This window comes from Mustelus asterias, unplaced genomic scaffold (assembly GCF_964213995.1).
Source record: "Mustelus asterias unplaced genomic scaffold, sMusAst1.hap1.1 HAP1_SCAFFOLD_2157, whole genome shotgun sequence".
Taxonomy (NCBI): domain Eukaryota; kingdom Metazoa; phylum Chordata; class Chondrichthyes; order Carcharhiniformes; family Triakidae; genus Mustelus; species Mustelus asterias.
In genome coordinates, this window is record NW_027592102.1 from 1 (window position 1) to 23,061 (window position 23,061).

Consider the following 23,061-nt stretch of genomic DNA (forward strand, 5'->3'; position numbering starts at 1 on the left):
GTCGGGAGGAAGCTTAACGTTAGTGTCAGAAGGTAACATAATTTTGAAACCGGTTCATTGTATCGCTTTGGAGACTGGCTGTGCGGTAAGCGGTGGCATGGCGGTTAACATCGCTGCCTCGCATTCCAGCCTGGGGTGACTGTCTGTGTGGGGTTGGCACATTCGCCCCTGTATGTGCTGTTCTTGAGTCGGTTGGTACGTGATCTCAGACTTTAGTACCTTCTTCCGGTGGAAGAGAGAATATCCGGGGTGCGTGGGGTCCTTAATTACGCTGGCTGCTTTTCCCGAGGCAGCGGGAAGTGCAGACAGAGTCAGTGGACGGGAGGCTGGTTTGCCTGATGGATTGGGGCTACATTCACGACCCTTTGTAGTTCCTAATTGGATAGCTCTTTCAATGAGCTAGCACAGGTAGGATGGGCCAAATGACCTCCATCTGTGCTGCTACCATTCATTCTGTGATACTCACTCCCACTGGAGAGGCGATGGCCGAGTGGTATCATCACTAGACTATCAATCCAGAAACTCAGCTAATGTTCTGGGGGACCCGGGTTCGAAATCCCGCCACGGCAGATGGTGGAATTTGAATTCAATAAAAAAAATCTGGAATTAAGAATCTACTGATGACATAAAAACATAGAAAACTACAGCACAAAACAGGCCCTTCGGCCCCACAAATTGTGCCGAACATATCCCTACCTTTTAGGCCTACCTATAACCCTCCACCCTATTAAGTCCCATGTACTCATCCAGGAATCTCTTAAAAGACCCTATTGAGTTTGCCTCCACCACCACTGACGGCAGCCAATTCCACTCGCCCACCATCCTCTGTGTGAAAAACTTCCCCCTAACATTTCCCCTGTACCTATCCCCCAGCACCTTAAACCTGTGTCCTCTCGTAGCAGCCATTTCCACCCTGGGAAAAAGCCTCTGAGAGTCCACCCGATCTATGCCTCTCAACATCTTATATACCTCTATTAGGTCTCCTCTCATCCTACGTCTCTCCAAGGAGAAAAGACCGAGCTCCCTCAGCCAATCCTCATAAGGCATGCCACCCAATCCAGGCAACATGCTTGTAAATCGCCTCTGCACCCTTTCAATCTTTTCCACATCCTTCTGGTAATGAGGCGACCAGAACTGAGCACAGTACTCCAAGTGGACCCATTGTCGATTGTCGGAAAAATGCATCTAGTTCACGAATACCCTTGATGGAAGGAAATCTGCCGTCCTTGCCCCGGTCTGGCCTACATGTGACTCCAGAGCCACAGCAATGTGGTTGACTCTCAACTGCCCTCCAAGGGCAACTAGGGATGGGCAATAAATGCTGGTCCAGTCAGCAACGCCCATGTCCCACGAATGAATAAAAAATAAAACTCTTAGAATGGGAATTTCTACTGTAAAACCTCTTTCTGCTATGAAGGTTTTTTTTGTGAAGTTTATTTATTAGTGTCACAAATAGGCCTACATTAACACTGCAGTGAAGTTACTGTGAAAATCCCCTAGTCGCTGCACGACCGCGCCTGTTTGGGTACATGGGGGAGAACTTAGCATGGCCAACGCAGCTAACCAGCACGCCTTTCGGACTGTGGGAGGAAACCAGAGCACCCGGAGGAAACCCACGTAGATACGGTGGCACAGTGCATAGCACTGCTGCCTCACAGCACCAGGGACCCACGTTCGATTCCCGGCTCGGGTCACTGTCTGTGTGGAGTTTGCACGTTCTCCCCGTGTCTGCGTGGGTTTCCTCCGGGTGCTCCGGTTTCCTCCCACGGTCCAAAGATGTGCAGGTTGGGTAGACTGGCCATGCTAAGTTGCCGCTTGGTGTTGGGGGGACTTTAGGGTAAATACATGGGATTACGGGGGGATAGGGGCTGGGTGGGATTGTGGTTGGTGCTGACTCGATGGGCCGAATGGTCTCCTTCCCGCACTGTAGGGATTCTATGATACATTGGCGGGAGCGGGGGGTGGGGGAGAACGTGCCGGGAATCGAACCCGGGTCCCTGGCGCTGTGAGGCAGCAGTGCTAACCACTGTGCCACCCCTATTTGGAATTTGAGTTTCTACTATGTAACGACTTTGTATTTTGGACATTTCTTCCAAACTGCTGTGCTGAATCGATCTGTTTTGAATCCTTGCATAATCGTGACAACATTTGGAGTCACTTTCTCTTTGGCATGTTTGCAAGATCGAAACTTATGTTAGAGTTCTGTTTTGCATGCACTGGGGAAGGTGGTGGTCCAGTGGTAATGTCACTAGATTTGAATCCAGAGAAACCCAGATAAAGCTCTAGGGGAGGGACACAGGTTCGAATCCCACCACGGCAGCTGCTGGAATTTAAATTCCATTAATAAAATCTGGAATTATAAAGCTCGTAACTGTGACAACTACATAGATTATCACATATATTAGTATACAGTGAAAAGTATTGTTTCTTGCGCGCGACACAGACAAAGCATACCGTTCATAGAGAAGGAAAGGAGAAAGTGCAGAATGTAGTGTTACAGTCATAGCTTGGGTATAGAGAAAGATCAACTTCATGCGAGGTAGGTCCATTCAAAAGTCTGACAGCAGCAGGGAAGAAGCTGTTCTTGAGTCGGTTGGTACGTGGCCTCAGACTTTTGTATCTTTTCCCCGACGGAAGAAGGTGGAAGAGAGAATGTCCGAGGTGCGTGGGGCCCTTGATTATGCTGGCTGCTTTTCCCGAGGCAGTGGGAAGTGTAGACGGAGTCTAAACAAAAATGGAGTAAAATAAACCCATCTGGTCCACAGTGGCACAGTGGTTGGCACTGCTGCCTCACAGTGCCAGGGACATGGGTTCGATTCCTGGCTTGGGTCACTGTCTGTGTGGAGTCTGCATGTTTACAGCATGGAAACAGGCCTTCGGCCCAACTTGTCCATGCCGCCCAGGTTTTACCACTGAGCTAGTCCCAATTGCCCGCGTTTGGCCCATATCCCTGGTATAGCCCATCTTACCCATGTAACTGTCTAAATGCTTTTTAAAAGACAAAATTGTACCCACCTCTACTACTACCTCTGGCAGCTTGTTCCAGACACTCACCACCCCTCTATGTGAAAACAATTTCCCCTCTGGATCCTTTTTGTATCTCTCCCCTCTCACCTTAAACCTATGCCCTCCAGTTTTAGACTCTCCTACCTTTGGGAAAAGATGTTGACTATCTAGCTGTCTATGCCCCTCATTATTTTATGACCTCTATAAGATCACCCTTATGCCTTCAACGCTCCAGAGAAAGAAGTTCCAGTCTATCCAGCCTCTCCTTATAGCTCAAACCATCAAGTCCCGGTAGCATCCTAGTAAATCTTTTCTGCGATCTTTCTAGTTTAACAACATCCTTTCTATAAACAGGGTGACCATGGGGCATCTGCATGGGTTTCCTCCGAGTGCTCCGGTTTCCTCGGAAAGGCACACTGGTTAGGGTGCATTGGCCGTGCTACATTCCCTCTCAATGTTACCCGAACAGGCGCCGGAGTGTGGCGACTAGGGGATTTTCACGGTAACTTCATTGCATTGGGAGGAAACTGGAGCACTCTGAGGAAACCGACACAAACACGGGAGAATTTGCAAATTCCGCAGAGACAGTGACCCATGCCGGGAATCGAACGTGGGTCCTCGGCGCTGTGAGGCAGCAGCGCTAACCCACTGTGCCACCGCGCCGCCCATAGAACCGAGATGAGGAATTTCTTCAGCCAGAGGGTGGGGGTGAATCTGTGGAATTCGTTGCCACAGAGGAGGCCGGGTCAGCGAGTGTATTGAAGACAGAGATAGATAGGTTCCCGATTGGTGAGGGGGTCAAAGGTCACAGGGGGGAAAAGGCGGGAGAATGGGGTTGAGAAACTTATCAGCCATTGGCGGAGCAGACTTGATGGGCCGAATGGCCTAATTCTGCTCCTATAACTTATGCTCTTATGGTCTTATTCGCAGGGTAAATGTGTGGGGTACAGGGATTGGGTAAGGTGCCCTTTTGGAGAGTCAGTGCAACCTCGATGGGTTGAGCAGTCTCTTCTACACTGGAGGGGTTCGATGCTAAATTCTATTCAATGTCACGATGGTTCGGGCTTTACTCTTGGCACGGAGGTAACCGAATGGGTCAAAGATGCTTGTTCAACCGCACCCTGTTCGCAGTCAAGTTGTCTTGCCAAATAATCTGTCTCTGTGAGTTGGCAATGTTTGAGCCTTTCTCACGTGCTGTCAATCAGTGGGAGTAGGCCCCACTGCCTGTGACGCTGACTAATTCCAGACCCTTCCTTCAGGGCCAGATGCATGAGCCTGGCTCCCTCTGGAAATCTGATCTGATCTCCAAGCGTGGTTTCAGTTGCGAGTTAACCCCTCGCCCCCCTACCAAGCGTCCCAACTCCAAACTGTGCATGTGGAATAGTTTTTAGCCTTGGTGAGCCGAGGTGACCAGATCGGCCCAGTGATTTCACACGCACCGTCGGGGGTGAGGGGGGGGGGGATGTGGGGGGGGGAGAGGGGGGGTGTGGGTGGGGGGGGGGAGAGGGGGGGTGTGGGTGGGGGGGGGTGTGGGTGGGGGGGGGTGTGGGTGGGGGGGGGTGTGGGTGGGGGGGGGGGTGGGTGTGGGGGGGGGTGGGTGGGGGGGGGGTGGGTGGGGGGGGAGTGGGTGGGGGGGGGGTGGGTGGGGGGGGTGGGTTGGGGGGGGTGGGTGGGGTGGGGGGGGTGGGGGGGGTGGGTGGGTGGGGGGGGGTTGGGGGGGGTGGGTGGGTGGGGTGGGGGGGTTGGGGGGGGTGGGTGGGTGGGGTGGGGGGGGTCACTTCGGAAAAAACTGTTGGGTGATTTATTACAACGAACAATGCGGCACAGGAACAGGCCCTTTGGCCCACCAAGCCTGCGCCGATTCCGAATCCTTATTTACTACCCACTACTTGGGGCGGCACAGTGGGTTAGCACTGCTGCCTCACAGCACCACGGACCCGGGTTCGATTCCCGGCCTCGAGTCACTGTCTGTGCGGAGTCTGCACGTTCTCCCCGTGTCTGCGTGGGTTTCCTCCGGGTGCTCCGGTTTCCTTCAAAGACGTGCGGGTTAGGTGAATTGACCACGCTAAAATTCTCCTTCAGTGTAACCCGAACATACGCCGGAGTGTGGCAATTTTCGCAGTAACTTCATTGCAGTGTGAATGTAAGCCTACTTGTGACTAATAAGTAAACTTTAATTTACTTATTGCCCGTACGTGGGTTTCTATCCCTCTGTTGACCTCCTGTTCATGCGCCTATCCAGATACAGCTTCAGCGTTGCTAATGGGATGCTTCCCGCACCTCCACTGGCAGCGTGTTCCAGTCACCATCAACATTGGTCCTGTCCAGGCTGCTCTGCCACTCAATAGCATCGTGGCTGCTCCGACATTCCGCACTTCCCTGCCCTTTCCCCGTAACCCTCGATCCCCACACTGATCACAAATCTATCCATCTCAGCCTTAAATTTGATTTGATTTGATTTGATTTATTATTGTCACATGTATTGGGACACAGTGAAAAGTGTTGTTTCTTGCGCGCTACACAGACAAAACATACCGTTCATAGAGAAGGAAAGGAGAGGGTGCAGAATGTAGTGTTACAGTCACAGCTAGGGTGTCGAGAAAGATCAACTTAATGCGAGGGAGGTCCATTCAAAAGTCCAACAGCAGTAGTGAAGAAGCTGTTCTTGAGTCGGTCGGTACGTGACCTCAAAGTTTTGTATCTTTTTCCCATCGGAAGAAGGTGGAAGAGAGAATGTCCGGGGTGCGTGTAGGGTCCTTAATTATGTCGGCTGCTTTTCCCATGGCAGCGGGAAGTGTAGACGGAGTCAATGGATGGGAGGCTGGTTTATGTGATGGGACTGGGCTACATTCACAACCTTTTGTAGTCCCACACATACACACAAGGACTTTGCCCCCCTCCCCCACAGATCTCTGTGGCAAGGAGTTCCAAAGACGTGCAACCCCCTGAGAGAAGAAGTTCCTCCTCATCTCCGTCTTGAATTGGCACCCCTTTATTCTGAGACTGTGCCCTCTGGTCCTAGATTCTCCCACAAGGGGGGAAGCATCTCTCAACATTTACCCTGCCAAACCCATCAACAGTCCTCTATGTTTCAATGAGATCACAGCAGTGACTACTGTCCAATAATGCTCCACGACTGTTGATCACTTTGGGATATCCTGATTTGATTTGATTTATTATTGTCACATGTATTAGTATACAGTGAAACGTATTTCTTGCGCGCTATACAGACAAAGCATACCATTCATAGAGTACATAGAGGAGAAGGAAAGGAGAGGGTGCAGAATGTAGTGTTACAGTCACAGCTAGGGTGTAGAGAAAGATCAACTAATCCGAGGTAGGTCCATTCAGAAGTCTGACAGCAGCAGGGAAGAAGCTGTTCTTGAGTCAGTTGGTACCTGACCTCAGACTTTTGTATCTTTTTCCCAACGGAAGAAGGTGGAAGAGTATGTCCGGGGTGCGTTTAGTTTAGTTAGTTTGCTTATTGTCACATGTTGGCTTACATTAACACGGCAACGAAGTTACTGTGAAAATCCCCAATCGCTGCATTCCAGTGCCTGTCCGGGTAACACTGAGGGAGAATTTAGCACCTAACCCGCACGTCTTTCGGACTGTGGGAGGAAACCGGAGCACCCGGAGGAAACCCACGCAGACACGGGGAAGAACGTGCAGACTCCACACAGACAGGAACCCAAGCCGGGAATCAAACCCGGGTCCCTGGCGCTGTGAGGCAGCAGTGATGAACACCATGCCACCCAGTATTTGTGCAAAGTGACGGAATGCCAGCGTGGCAGGAGGTACCGGAATTAAAACGTTGCTTGTTTTAACAAGTATGGACTCTGGTCGGAACACATTTGGAATATTGTGAGCAGTTTTGGGCCCCGTATCTAAGGAAGGATGTGCCGGCCTTGGAGAAGGTCCAGAGGAGGTTCACCAGAACGATCCTGGGAATGAAAAGCTTAACGTATGAGGAGCGTTTGAGGACTCTGGGTCTGTACTCGATGGAGTTTAGAAGGATGAGAGAGGGGATCTCATTGAAACTTACAGAATACGGAAAGGCCCTGGATAGAGTGGACGTGGGAAAGATGTTTCCATTAGTCGGAGAGACTGGGATCCGAGGGATCAGCCTCGGACGTAAAAATGTGAGGTAATACACTTGGGGAGGACTAACAAGACAAAAGATTACAAAGGAACTGGAGGGCATAGGTTTAAGTTAAGAGGGGATAGAATTAATGGGAACCTGAGGAGCAACTTTTTACACAGAGGCTGGGACGTGTGTGGAATGAGCTGCTGGAGGAAGTGGTTGAGGCAGGGACACTGACAACATTTCAAGGGCATTTGGACAGATACATGGATTGGAAAAGTTTAGAGGGATATGGGCCAAATTCAGGGTTAGCATAGATGGGCACTTTGGTCAACATGGAACAGTTTGGGCCGAAGGGCCTGTTCTCGATGCCGTCCATTCTCTGATTCTAACGTGCCGCCTCTGCTTCGATTACAGATGCTTCGACTCCGGGTTGTGAGGGGGGGCTTCAGCTTCCTGGCGCTCAAGCGGGTTTCTGTGATCAACGCGGCTTGTCAAAGCACGCAACACACGGAGTACAAACCCATCAGGAAGGTGATGGTGGCGAACAGAGGTAAGAGGAGAAATCTCCTTCCAATGATTGGGATTTGGCGAATGAATCAATCATAGAATCCCGACAGTGCAGAAAGCGGCCATTCGGCCCATCGCATCTTCACCAGCCACAATCCCACCCAGACCCTATCCCCATAACCCCATGCATTTACTCTAGTTCCCCTTGACACTAACGGCCAATCCACCTAACCTTCACATCTTTGGACATTAAGGGGCAATTTAGCATGGCCAATCCACCTAACCTGCACATCTTTGGACATTAAGGGGCAATTTAGCATAGCCAATCCACCTAACCTGCACATCTTTGGACACTAAGGGGCAATTTAGCATGGCCAATCCACCTAACCTGCACATCTTTGGACATTAAGGGGCAATTTAGCATAGCCAATCCACCTAACCCGCACATCTTTGGATACTAAGGGACAATTTAGCATGGCCAATCCACCTAACCTGCACATCTTTGGACATTAAGGGGCAATTTAGCATAGCCAATCCACCTAACCCGCACATCTTTGGATACTAAGGGGCAATTTAGCATGGCCAATCCACCTAACCCGCACATCTTTGGACACTAAGGGGCAATTTAGTACGGCCAATCCACCTAACCCGCACATCTTTGGGCACTAAGGGGCAATTTAGTACGGCCAATCCACCTAACCCGCACATCTTTGGGCACTAAGGGGCAATTTAGTCCGGCCAATCCACCTAACCCGCACATCTTTGGGCACTAAGGGGCAATTTAGCATGGCCAATCCACCTAACCTGCACATCTTTGGACACTAAGGGGCAATTTAGCATGGCCAATCCCCCTAACCTGCACACCTTTGGACACTAAGGGACAATTTAGCATGGCCAATCCACCTAACCAGCACACCTTTGGACACTAAGGGGCAATTTAGCAAGGCCAATCCACCTAACCTGCACATCTTTTGACTGTCCAGAGCACCCGGAGGAAACCCGTGCAGACACGGGGAGAATGTGCAGACTCCGCACAGACAGTGACCTGAGGCCAGAATTGAACCCGGGTCTCTGGCGTTGTGAGGTGGAAATGTGAACCACTGTGCCGCCATACCGCCCCAAATCATCATCGAATTCAATTGAATTGAATTGATTTTTCATTGAAACATGTCTCTATTAGTTCCAATTGAAGCAATATTCCTCTCATAGACTTAATCTCCCCTTCAAAACCAGTTAGCATACTTATGTATGACATGATATAATTCTTGATTTGATTTGATTTATTATTGTCACATCCATTGGGATATTGTGAAAAGTATTGTTTCTTGCGTGCTATACAAGACAAAGCATACTCTTCATAGAGTACATAGGGGAGAAGGAAAGGAGAGGGTGCAGAATGTAGTGTTACAGTCACAGCTAGGGTGCAGAGAAAGATCAACTTAATGCAAGATAGGTGCATTCAAAAGTCCGACAGCAGCAGGGAAGAAGCTGTTCTTGAGTCGGTCAGTCTGTGACCTCAGACTTTTGTATCTTTTTCCCGAAGGAAGAAGGTGGAAGAGAGAATGTCTGGGGTGCGTGGGGGTCCTTAATTACGCTGGCTGCTTTTCCCCGAGGCAGCGGGAAGTGTAGACGGAGTCAATGGCTGGGAGGCTGGTTTGCGTGATGGATTGGGCTACGTTCACGACCTTTTGTAATTCCTTGTGGTCTTGGGCAGAGCAGGATACAAGCCGTGATGCATCCGGAAAGAATGCTTTCTGTGGTGCATCTGTAAAAGTGGGTGAGAGTCGTAGTGGAAATGTCGAATTTCCTTAGCCTCCTGAGAAAGTAGAGGCGTTGGTGGGATTTCTTAACTATAGCGTCGGCATGGGGGGACCAGGACAGGTTGTTGATGATCTGGACATCTAGAGACTTGAAGCTGTCGACCATTTCCACTTTATGCCTGCCGATGTAGACAGGGGCATTTTCTCCTCCAAGCTTCCTGAAGTCGATGACAATCTCCTTCATTTTACTGACATTGAGAGAGAGATTATAGGTTTACATAGCATGACTCACATACTTTTTTTTACTCGTTCATAGACAGAGGCGTCGCCGGCTGGGCCAGCGTTTATTGCCCGCCGTTAATTGCCCCTTGCATCTGTAAAAGCCGGTGAGAGTTGTAGTGGACATGCCGAATTTCCTTAGCCTCCAGAGAAAGGAGAGGCGAGTTAGTGATTGGGGAACAGACTCATTCCTCTCCACACCATGGCTTTATTGCTTTTTGCTTATGGCTTCTCAGGGGATCAAGATATCAGAACCATTCAGAACAGAGTCGTGAAAGTGTCGCCAATATTATGCCTCATGGCCTCTCCGGGAAATTGACATTAATACTTCGTAGAGTTACACTCTTTAACTTTTATGGTGGCCAATTCTATGCTCCCTGGGCAGTCATGGAGGGAGCAAATAAAACAAGAAGAAACTAAAAAGTTAACATTTCTGAATGGTAAATGGAGTGATAGAATCATAGAATCCCTACAGTGCAGAAGAGGCCATTTGGCCCATCGAATCTGCACTGACTCAATGACAGAGTATCTTTCCCAGCCCCTCTCCCCTACCCTGTAATCCCCAGATTTAGCATGGCCAATCTATCTAACCTACACATCTTTGGGCACGAAGGGGCAATTTAGCACGGCCAATCCATCTAACCTACACATCTTTGGACACTAAGGGGCAATTTAGCATGGTCAATCCATCTAACCTACACATCTTTGGACACTAAGGGGCAATTTAGCATGGTCAATCCATCTAACCTACACATCTTTGGACACTAAGGGGAAATTTAGCACGGCCAATCCACTAACCTACACATCTTTGGATACTAAGGGTCAATTTACCATGTCCAATCCACCTAAGGTGCACATCTTTCGACTGTGGGAGGAAACCGGAGCACCCGGAGGAAACCCAGGCAGACACAGGAGCCAGCACTGCTGCCTCACAGCACCAGGGATCCAGGTTTGATTCCCGGCTTGGGTCAATGTCTGTCTGGAGTTTGCACATTCTCTCCGTGTCTGCGTGGGTTTCCTCCGGGTGCTCCAGTTTCCTCCCAAAGTCCAAAAGATGTGCTGGTTAGGTGCTAAATTCTCCCTCAGTGTACCCGAACAGGTGCCGGAGTGTGGTGTCAAGGGGATTTTCACAGTAACTTCATTACAGTGTGAATGTAAGCCTACTTGTGACACTAATAAATAAACTTCCAAAATTTAAAAGCATGGGGGCAGTTGGGATCAAGGACGGACTGGGGGTTGGCAGAAGGTTTCAAAGCAGGGATTGATGGATTTGAGTTGAGTCGGGGTGCTGAAGAGTGTGAAACCAAGTAGGGAAATACAGCTAAGATAATTCCAAACGAAACCTAATTGAATCATAGAATCCCGACAGTGCAGAAAGAGGCCATTCAGCCCATCAAATCTGCACCAACCACAATCCCACCCAGGCCCTATTGCCGTAACCCCACATAGGGTCAATTTAACCTGGTCAATCAACCTAACCACTGAATGATAGGACAGAACAGGTTGGAGGGGCTGAATGGCCTCCAGTTCCTATGCTGTTGTATAACATAGTCCTGTTTTTACTCCTCTGATCAGGTGAGATTGCGATCCGCGTGTTCCGCGCTTGCACTGAGCTCGGCATTCGCACCGTGGCGGTCTATTCGGAACAGGACACGGGACAGATGCACAGACAGAAAGCTGATGAAGCCTACCTGATCGGGAAAGGACTACCTCCTGTTCAAGCCTACTTACACATTCCTGACATCATTAAAGTCGCCAAGGCAAGTGTTTTATTCGCCTGTTAATGACCTGCAGTGTTTACTTTTCCATTAGACTCATAAAAGTCCCACCTTTTTAAAAATTCATTTATGGGACATGGGCGTCGCTGGCTGGGTCATTTGTTACCCCTCCCAAGTTGCCCGAGGGCAGTTGAGAGTCAACCACATTGCTATGGCTCTGGAGTCACATGTAGGCCAGACCGGGGTAAGGACGGCCGATTTCCTTCCCTAAAGGGAACCAGATGGGTTTTTCTGACAATGGGTCATCAGTAGATTCTTAATTCCAGATATTGGGCGACATGGTGGCACAGTGGTTAGCACTGCTGCCTCACCGCGCCAAGGACCCGGGTTCGATTCCCGGCTTGGGTCACTGTCTGTGCGGAGTCTGCACGTTCTCCCCGTGTCTGCGTGGGTTTCCTCCGGGTGCTCCTATGTTCCCCCACAGTCCGAAAGACGTGCTGCTTAGGTGCTAAATTCTCCCTCAGTGTCCCCGAACAGGCGCCGGAGCGTGGCGGCCAGGGGATTTTCACAGTAACTTCATGGCCGTGTTAATGTAAACCGACCTGTGACACTAATAAATAAACTTGAAACTTTAAATGGCGTCTGTGCTGCTTGTGTTTAGGAAAACGAGGTGGATGCGATTCACCCGGGCTACGGATTTCTGTCGGAGCGAGCGGACTTTGCACAGGCCTGCGTGGATGCCGGGGTGCGTTTCATTGGACCCAGCCCAGACGTGGTGCGCAGAATGGGCGACAAGGTGGAAGCTCGGGCCATCGCTATCGAAGCCGGTACCTATCACAATACCGTTAGCCTCTATCCAGCTATGTTAGTATTCTTGTTTGCAGTCTGTGTTCCTCCCCTCCCCAAGAGGGCTTGTGGTGAAGATACAGCAAAGTCCCGCCGTTCGCTGTCACGTTTCTGGATTAATATCGAGCGATAATACCACTGGGCCATCGCCTCCCCTCTGGAATCCTTTCATTCATTGGCCGAGGCATGGAGTGTAAGAGGCAGGGAGGTTCTGCTGAAACTGTATTAATCATTGGTTGGGCCACAACTATGGCAGCATGAAGGCACGGTGGTTAGCACTGCTGCCTCCCGGCGCCAGGGACCCGGGTTCAAATTCGACCTTGCAGAGTTTGCATGTTCTCCCCATTTCTGCGTGGGTTTCCTCCGGGTGCTCCGGTTTCCTCCCCCACTCAAAATGTGAGCACGTTAGGTGGATTGGCCATGCTAAATTGCCCCTTGGTCTCCAAATGTGTAGGTTAGGTTGATTCGCCATGATAAATTGCCCCTAAGTGTCCAAAGATGTGCAGGTTCGGTGGATTGGAAATGCTAAATTGCCCCTTAGTGTCCAAAGATGTGCAGGTTCAATGGATTGGCGGTGCTAAATTGCTCCTTAGTACATAGAACATAAAACATTACAGCGCAGTACAGGCCCTTTGGCCCTCGATGTTGCGCCGACCAGTGAAACCAATCTAAAGCCCCTCTAATCTACACTATTCCAATATCATCCATATGTTTATCCAATAACCACTTGAACGCTCTCAACGTTGACGAGTCCACCACTGCTGCAGGCAGGGCATTCCACGCCCTTACTACTCTCTGAGTAAAGAACCTACCTCTAACATCTGTCCTATATCTCTCACCCCTCAATTTAAAGCTATGTGCCCTCGTGCTAGCCAACACCATCCGAGGAAAAAGGCTCTCACGATCCACCCTATCTAATCCTCTGATCATCTTGTATGCCTCTATTAAGTCACCTCTTAACCTTCTTCTCTCTAACGAAAACAACCTCAAGCCCCTCAGTCTTTCCTCATACGATTTTCCCACCATACCAGGCAACATCCTGGTAAAAAAATTTAGCATGGCCAATCCACCTAACCTGCACATCTTTGGACACTATGGGACAGTGTGGTGGTGACTGCATTCGTCTCATGCACAAATGGTTCCATGTTCGAAACCAGGCAGTAACCTTGAAGGTGGGGGCACCCTACATGATTTCAGTTTGGGTGGCGCAGTGGTTAGCACTGCTGCCTCACAGCGGCAGGGATCCGGGTTCGATTCCCCGTCTTGGGTCACTGTCTGTGTGGAGTTTGCACATTCTCCCCGTGTCTGCGTGGGTTTCCTCCGGGTGCTCCGGTTTCCTCCCACAGTCCAAAGATGTGCAGTTTAGGTGGATTGGCAGTGCTAAATTGGCCCTTAATGTCCAAAGATGTGCAGGTTAGGTGGATTGGCCATGGTAAATTCATAGAATCATAGAATCCCCACAGTGAAAAGGAGGCCTTTCGGCCCATCGAGTCTTCACCAACCACAATTCCACCCAGGCCCTATTCCCCGTTACCCCATGTATTTACCCTGGCTAGTCTCCCTGACACTAAGGGGCAATTTAGCATGGCCAATCCACCTAACCTGCACATCTTTGGACTGTGGGAAGAAACTGGAGCACCCGGAGGAAGAACACACAGGGAGAACGTGCAGACTCAACACAGACAGTGACACGAGGCTGGAATTGAACCCGGGTCCCTGGCGCCGTGAGGCAGGTTAGGTGGATTGTCCATGCTAAATTCTCCCTCAGTGTGACCCGAACAAGCGCTGGAGTGTGGCGACTAGGGAATTTTCACAGGAACTTCATTGCAGTGTTGATGTAAGCCTACTTGTGACACTAATAAATAAACTTTAAGTTCTAGCCGAATACTCTACACATACACGTGATTTGTGGTGAACCTTGACAATCGTTGACATGGGAAGTCGGAGGCGGACGGTGTTGTGGTTTATAATGAAGCAACGTTGGCACGGTGCCTATCAGATGGGCACCTTGTCACTGAACGTCTTGTGCTGCATTTGTACTTCCACCTCATTTCCTTCATGGGACGTGGGCATCGCTGGCAAGGCCAACATTTGTCGCCTGTCCCCTATTATCCAGGAGAAGGTGGGTCGCCCATGAGCCACCTGCTTGAGCCCACTGTAGTCCAGGTGGAGTAGGTACACCCACAGTGCTGTCAGGGAGGGACCAGTGACGGTGAAGGAACAGTGATATATTTCCAAGTCGGTTTGGTGTGTGATTTGAAAGGGCTGGTGGTATTCCCAGATACCTGCTGCCCTGGCCCTTCTTGATTATTGCAGTCATCGGTTTTACAGAATCCCTACAGTTCAGAAGGAGGCCATTCGGCCCATCGAGTCTGCATTGACTGTCCGACAGAGCAACCCACGCAGGCCCTATCCCCGCAACCCACATATTTACCTTGGCTAATTCCCCGAACCTAAACATCTTTGGCCATGCTAAATTACCCTTAGTGTCCAAAGATGTGTAGGTTAGGTGGATTGGCCATGCTAAATTACCCTTAGTGTCCAAAGATGTGTAGGTTAGGTGGATTGGCCATGCTAAATTGCCCTTAGTGTCCAAAGATGTGCAGGTTAGGTGGATTGGCCATGCTAAATTACCCTTAGTGTCCAAAGATGTGTAGGTTAGGTGGATTGGCCATGCTAAATTGCCCTTGGTGTCCAACGATGTGTGGTAAGGTTGATTGGCCATGCTAAATTGCCCCCTTAGTGTCCCATCAACCTTACCCACACATCGTTGGACACTAAGGACAATTTAGCATGGCCAATCCACCTAACCTGCACATCTTTGAACACTAAGGGGCAATTTAGCTTGGCCAGTAAACCTAATCGGCGTATCTTTGGACTGTGGGAGGAAACCAGAGCACCTGGAGGAAACCCATGCAGACACGGAGTGAACATGCAGACTCCGCACAGACAGTGACCCGAGGCTGGAATCGAACCCGGGTCCCTGGCGCTGTAAAGCAACTGTACTAACCACTGTGCCACCGTGCCAGTTTGGAAGGTGCTGGCGAAGAAGCCTTGGCGAGTCGCTGCAGTGCATCTTGTAGATGGTACACACTGCTGCCACTGTGCATCGGTGGTGGAGGGAGTGAGTGTTTGTGGTTAGCGTGTCGATCGAGCGGGGCTGCTTTGTCCTGGATGGTGTCGAGCTTCTCGAGTGTTGTTGGGAGCCGCACTCATCCAGGCAAGTGGAGAGTATTCCATCGCACTCCTGACTTGTGTCCTTGTAGATGGTGGACAGGCTTTGGGGGGGGGGGGGAGTCAGGAGGTGAGTTACTCGCCGCAGGATTCCCAGTGGACAGGCTTTGGGGGGAGTCAGGAGGTGAGTTACTCTCCGCAGGATTCCCAGCTTCTGACTTTCTTTGACCTGATGCTATGGTACTTATATGGTTGGTCCAGTTTCTGGTTTCTGGCCAATGGTAACCCCCAGGATTTGACTTGATTTGATTTATTATTGTCACATGTATCGGGATACAGTGAAAAGTATTGTTTCTTGCGCGCTATTCAGACAAAGCATACCGTTCATAGAGAAGGAAAGGAGAGAGTGCAGAATGTAGTGTTACAGTCATAGCTAGGGTGCAGAGAAAGATCAACTTTGTGCGAGGTAGGTCCATTCAAAAGTCTGATGGCAGCAGGGAAGAAGCTGTTCTTGAGTCAGTTGGTATGTGACCTCAAAGCTTTGTACCTTATTCCCGATGGAAGAAGGTGGAAGAGAGAATGTCCGAGCCGCTTTTCCCGAGGCAGTGGGAAGTGTAGACGGAGTCAATGGATGGGAGGCTGGTTTGAGTGATGGACTGGCTACATTCATGACCTTTTGTAGTTCCTTGTGGTCTTGGGCAGAGCAGGAGCCATACCAAGCTGTGATACAACCGGAAAGGATGCTTTCTATGATGCATCTGTAAAGGTTGGTGAGAGTTGTAGCGGACATGCCAAATTTCCTTAATCTCCTGAGAAAGTAGAGGCATTGGTGGGCTTTCTTAATTATAGCGTCGGCGTGGAGGGGACCAGGATAGGTTGTTGGTGATCTGGACACCAAAGGACTTAATGTTCTGATAGAAACATAGAGGATAGGAGTAGGAGGAGGCCATTCGGCCCTTCGAGCCTGCTCCGCCATTCATTACCATCATGGCTGATCGTCCAACTCAATAGCCCAATTCTGCTTTCTCCCCATAACCTTTGATCCCGTTCGCCCCACGTGCTATATCCAGCCGCCTCTTGAATACATTCAATCCGTTCTGGATTACCATGGATTGGCCAAGTGTCGGGGGACTAGCTAGGGTAAATGCATGGGGGTTATGGGGATTGGGCCTGGGTGGGATTGTGGTCGGTGCAGGCTCGATGGGCCGAATGGCCACCTCCTGCACTCAACCATTGCTGCCCCGTCCCCATTGATGTAGACAGGGGCATGTTCTCTCATCACCGTTGATAGCTGCAAACAGTTTTCTGTGTGTGGTGATTCAATGAAAGCCAAGTGCTGTCCCATGGTGTGTGGGAGCAGATCGGAGTGTGTTCTGGTGTTACTTGAACGGCAAGTTAGCGCATCACTGGCCAGAATCTTAGCCCAAAGTTCCCCACTTGGCACCTCACTGGCAAGGGTACAATATGGAAACATGTGCAGTAGTCCATTCCGATAGAAGGAACATCTGTGCACAGTGTCTCCTCAATGGTAAGAAATTAGAAAGCAGTGATTTTAAATTTAATGTTTAGTTATTAGTGTCACAAGTCAGCTTACATTAACACTGCAATGAAGTTACTGTGAAAATCCCCCACACTCCGGCGCCTGTTCGGCTACACTGAGGGAGACTTTAGGATAAGAGACCTGGATGTCTTTGTCCATAAGTTACTGAAGGCTAACATGTAGGTGCAGCAAGAGAGACGGTGGCCTAGTGGTATTATCACTCGACTATTAATCCAGAAACTCAGCTAATGTTCTGGGGGATCCGGGTTCGAATCCCGCCACGGCAGTAGGTGGGATTTGAATTCAATAAAAATAAAATCTGGAATTAAGAATCTACTGATGACCGTGAAACCATTGTCAATTGTTGGAAAAACCCACCTGGTTCACGAGTGTCCTCTGGGGAAGGAAATCTGCCGTCCTTACCCCGGTCTGGCCTACATGTGACTCCAGAGCCACAGCAATGTGGTTGACTCTCAACTGCCCTCGGGCAACTAGGGATGGGCAATAAATGCTGGGCCCAGCCAGCAACGCCCAGGTCCCACAAATGAATTTAAAAAGCTATTAGGAAGGTGAATGGAACTTTATCACTCGAAGATTTGCGTACAGTAGTGAGGTCTTGCTTCAATTGTATGGGATCTTGGTTGGACCACATCTGGCGTACTGAGGGTAGTTTTGGTTCCTTTACCACAGAAAGGATATTATTGCTTGAGAGGGAGTGCAACATAGGTTCACCAGACTTGTTCCAGGGATGGCGGGACTGTCTTATGAAGAGAGATTGGGGCAAAATGGGCCTGTATTCTCATAGAGTTTTGAAAAATAAGAGGTCATAGAATCATAGAAACCCTACAGTGCAGAAAGAGGCCATTTGGCCATCGAGTCTGCACCGACCACAATCCCACCCAGGCCCTACCCCCATATCCCTAGACATTTACCCGCTAATCCCTCTAACCTACGCATCTCAGGACACTAATGGGCAATTTTAGCACGGCCAATCAACTTAACCCACACATCTTTGGACTGTGGGATGAAACCGGAGCACCTGGAGGAAACCCACGCAGACACGAGGAGAATGTGCAAACTCCATACAGATCTCATTTAAACCCATAAAATGCTTGAAGGAAGATGTGCTTGTTAGGTGCATTGGCCATGCTAAATTGCCCCTTAATGTCCAAAGATGTGCAGGTTAGATGGGTTGGCCATGCTAAATTGCCCCTTAGTGTCCAAAGATGTGCAGGTTATGTGGATTGGCCATGCTAAATTGCCCCTTAGTGTCCAAAAATGGGCAGGTTAGGTGGATTGGCCATGCTAAATTGTCCCATAGTGTCCAAACATGTGTACGTTTGGTGGATTGGCCATGCTAAATTGCCCCTTAGTGTCCAAAGGTGTGTGGGTTCGGTGCATTGGCCATGCTAAATTGCCCCTTAATGTCCAAAAATGTGCAGATTAGATGGGTGGGCCATGCTAAATTGCCCCTTAGTGTCCAAAGATGTGCAGGTTAGGTGGATTGGCCATGCTAAATTGCCCCTTAGTGTCCAAAGATGTGCAGGTTAGGTGGGTTGGCCGTGCTAAATTGCCTCTTAGTGTCCAAAGTTGTGCGAGTTAAGTGGATTGGCCCTGGTAAATTGCCCCTTAGTGTCCAAAGATGTGGGGGTTACGTGGATTGGCCATGCTAAGTTGCTCCTTAGTGTCAGGTAGACTGGCTAGGGCAAATGCATGGGGTTATGGAGATAGGGCCTGGGTGGGATTATGGTTGGCGCAGACTCGATGGGCCAAATGGCCTCCTTCTGCACTGTAATATTCTATGATTCTATAATGGGCGGGGGTGGGTGCGGGTAAGTTGTTTCCCCCCTTGGTTGGGGAGTCTGGAACCAAGGGGCACAATATCAGAATTTGGGGGATGCCACTTGGGACTGAGATGAGGGGAGATTTCTTCCCACAGAGGGTGTTGAATCTTTGGCATTCTCTCCCCCCGAGGGCTGTGGAAGCTCAGTCATTGAGTGTGTGTTGCAAGCAGAGATTGATAGATTTCCGATTAACAATAGCGGGAAGGGGAAAGTGGGTGGAAAAGGCAATGGGAGTGTCCGATCAGCCATGATCGTATTGAATGGCGGGTACAGACTCGATGGGCTGAATGGCCTGCCCCTGCTGCTATGAGAGTCCCTCCGTGAGGAGAGACCATCCTTGTGTAGATAAGTTGCAATTCCAGCTATGGCGAAGTATTTAATTCACTTTGTTCCACAAGATTAAGGAGGCGCACTTCAACTAAAGCAATAAATATAGTGAAACTATCGTTAAAAGCAGTTAAAAACAGCAGATGGTGGTGTGGAAAGATTAAGCTGCAACAATTGTGGAAATTAAGTCATGACAATCAACTCCTGTTAAGCAATGGAAAATGATTATTAGCCAAACAAGGCCTTCAGTGAGACCAACGCTTACGCAGTCAGGATAAGCGACTAATCTAAAACTTGTGTTAGTTCCAGAAACACTGTGTTTCCAGCCTTGGCCACAGGATGCAAATACGACCCTTTCAATCACAAAATTCCAAAGAGCAAGATACGGTGAACTATAACGGTTACATATTCTGGATGAAGATCACCTTGAAATGCTTTGCGCTGTATTGTGTTCTCACTGCTGCACAAGTAATTCAAGCTTGGAAGTCTGAGTACTCTTAGAATTGTAGAATCATAGAATCCCTACAGTGCGGAAAGAGGCCATTTGGCCCATCGAGTCTGCACCAACCACAATCCCACCCAGGCCCCATCCCCATAACCCTACATATTTACCCTACTAACCCCCTGACACTAAGGGGCAATTTAGCACGGCCAATCCACCTAACCTGCATATCTTTCGACACTAAGGGGCAATTTAGCATGGCCAATCCACCTAACCTGCACATCTTTGGACTGTGGGAGGAAACCGGAGCACCCGGTGGAAACCCACGCAGACAAGGGGAGAACGTGCAAACTCCACGCAGATGGTGACCCAGGCCGGGAATTGAACCCGGGTCCCTGGTGCTGTGAGGCAGCAGTGCTAACCCACTGTGCCATCCTGCCGCCCTTAGTACCCAGTGCTGTGTGTAGCCAGGCATTCGACACTTGTGACATTACGACATCTCGCTGTCTTTTTGCTCTTTAGGTGTGCCGGTTGTACCAGGCACCGCGACGCCCGTCACGTCTTTGGCACAGGCCCAGGAATTTGCCAACACATACAGCTATCCAATCATCTTCAAGGCCGCGTACGGAGGTGGCGGCAGAGGAATGAGAGTGGTTAACAACTATGAGGTAAGCTGACGGCGAGACTTCAGGCGCGGCCTTCAACAACCACTTTCGAAACCAAACTGCCAAACGGCTAATTTAATACGATTTACCGCTGCTTCTGCGTACAGTGAAGTAACAATGTCAGACACCAAAGAGAAGACAGGGACGTGAGCCATGGAAATAAAACAGTTGCTGAACTCAACCTCCGATTGAGACAGAATCGAATCATAGAATCCCTGCAGTGCAGAAGGAGGCCATTTGAGTTCATGAGTTTTTTTCTTCATTTAGATTTTCCCCCGGGGTTTCAGAGTAGGGTTTGATTAAGTTGATTGGCAAGAAAGAGAGAGTTGTACGCTCATGGGAGGAGTTAAGTTGACAGGGAAAAGCAAGCAGTTTCTGCCTTGTTCTGAAAGAAGCAAGAGGTATTTCTCTCTCTCTCTCTCTGGAGGCTGCTGTTTGAGTGTCGGATGGCAGGTGTCTCTCTCTGTCTCTGTCTCTCTCCCTCTCTCTGTGTCTCTCTTGCTCTCTTTCTCTCCAGAGGTGTCCAAAGGCTCTAGGACTGTTAACAAGTAAAAAACACGTCAACCTGTGTGTCGCTAACTGGTTTTGAAGTGGAGTTTTAGTCCATAAGAGGATTATTGCTTAAATTGGAACTAATTGAGATAGGTTAGCAGGGACCTAGAATACCTGACGCTAAAATGCCGCCCCTACTACTTTCCACGGGAGTTCACCTCTGTTATCCTGACAGCAGTTTACATTCCACCCCATGCGGACGTGAAGATTGCGCTGGATGAAATATACACCACCACAAATAGCCTTGAGACGAAATATCCCGAGGCCTTGTTCATCATGGCTGCGGACTTCAATCAGGCCAAACTCAAGAGCGTACGACCAAGTTACTATCAACTCCTGTTCCACCAAAGGCCCAATCCTCGACCACTGCTACACAAATATCAAACATGCTTACCGCTCTATCGCCCGCCCACACTTTGGCAAATCAGACCACAAGGCTGTGCTCCTGCTCCCGGCTCACAAGCAAAAACTGAAACGGGAGAATCCGTCAAAGAAAGTCGTGCAATGTTGGTCTGAGGAATCAGATGATCCCCGATGGGGCTGCGTGGAGTCAGACTGGTCAGTATTTAAAAACTCTGCGACCAGTCGGAACGAGTACGCCACTACAGTAACTGACTTCATTAGTCAGTGTGTAAAAGAGTGTGTGCCAAAGAAGCAAATCCATATGTTTCCCAACTGGAAACCATGGATGAACAGGGATATCCACTGCTTGCTGAAGTCCAGGTCTGAGGTGTTCAAGTCAGGCGACACTGACCTATACAAGAAAGCCAGATACGATCTAAGGAGGTCCATCAAAGATGCCAAAAGACAGTACTGGACCAAGCTAGAGTCCCAGGCTAACCGCATGGACTCCCACCGACTATGGCAAGGTCTGCAAGACATGACAGGCTACAAGATGAAGGCATGTAAAATCGCCAGCTCCAATGCACCCCTCCTTGATGAGCTCAATGCATTCTACGCCCGTTTTGAGCAAGAGACCAGTGAGAGCATGCCCTCCACCTTGGAAGCCTCGGATGAACCTGTATCTGGGGTCACCATTGCAGTTGTCAGAGCAGCTTTCTCGAAGGTCAACCCACGGAAAGCGACTGGCCCGGTTGGGCACTCAGATCCTGCGCGGACCAACTAGCGGGGGTATTGCACAGACATCTTTAACCTCTCTGTGCACCAACCCGAGGTCCCTAGCTGCTTCAAGAAGACGACCATAATCCCGGGACCAAAGAAAAGCCATGCAATGTGCTTTAATGACTATTGTACAGTGGCTCTGTTGTCCATCATTATGAAGTGCTTCGAAAGATTAGTCATGGCACAAATCAATTCCTTCCACAACCAGGTCACAGCAGATGCCATCTCCCTGGCCCTGCACTCAACCCTGGAACACCTAGATAACAAGGACACCAATGTCAGTCTCCTATTTATTGACTATTGCTCAGTCTTCAACACCATTATTCCCACGAAACTCATCTCCAAACTCTGTGGCCTGGGCCTCGGCACCTCCCTCTGCGACCTCCCTAGACTTCCTAACCCACAGACCACAATCAGTAAGGATTGGCAACAACACCTCCTCCATGATCATCCTCAACACCGGTGCCCCACAAGGCTGTGTTCTCAGCCCCCTACTATACTCCATATACACCCATGACTGTGTGGCCAAATTCCCCTCCAACTCGATTTTCAAGTTTGCTGATGACACCACCGTAGTGGGTCGGATCTCAAACAATGACGAGACGGAGGACAGGAATGAGATAGAGAATCTGGTGAACTGTTGCAGCGACAATAATCTCTCCCTCAATGTCTAGTACACACTTTGGGGTTTCTGCTCTGGCTCCCTAACCTGTTAAGCCCCTACACGGAGCGTAATTTGATTTGGTCTGTTTAAGAGATTGGCTTGTGAGAAGATCAGCCATTGTAAGTTTCTTCCCAATGTTGTTCTCTGCAGGAGTTGGAGGAGAATTATCAGCGAGCTTTCTCTGAGGCGTTGTCCGCATTTGGTAATGGAGCACTCTTCATTGAACGGTTCATCGAGAGGCCCAGACACATAGAAGTACAGATACTCGGTAAGTCTGTAATTCCATAACAAACAGAAAATACCCAGAAGGTCAACAAAGAACAAAGAAAATTATAGCACAGGAACAGGCCCTTTGGCCCTCCGAGCCTGCACCAACCATTCTGCCCGTCCGAATAAAACCCCCTACTCTTCCGGGGACCATATCCCTCTACTCCCATCCCATTCATGTATTTGTCCAGACGCCCCTTAAAAGTCACTATCGTACCTGCTTCCACTACCTCCTCCAGCAGCGAGTTCCAGGCACCCACC

At 49.6% G+C, this 23,061-nt stretch overlaps 1 protein-coding gene across 1 annotated transcript in view; it reads left to right on the forward strand.

Moving 5' to 3' along the window:
* The window catches only part of LOC144489413 (pyruvate carboxylase, mitochondrial-like), a gene marked incomplete at its 3' end in the record, with an annotated part of 60,933 nt that continues 37,872 nt past the window's right edge, over positions 1-23,061 (forward strand). Inside the window, exons 1-6 of the mRNA XM_078207249.1 lie at positions 1-32; positions 7,508-7,643; positions 11,215-11,399; positions 12,019-12,184; positions 20,053-20,198; positions 22,684-22,801. Of these exons, the coding sequence (XP_078063375.1) occupies positions 7,508-7,643; positions 11,215-11,399; positions 12,019-12,184; positions 20,053-20,198; positions 22,684-22,801 (751 nt within the window). The remainder of the gene's footprint in view (positions 33-7,507; positions 7,644-11,214; positions 11,400-12,018; positions 12,185-20,052; positions 20,199-22,683; positions 22,802-23,061) is intronic.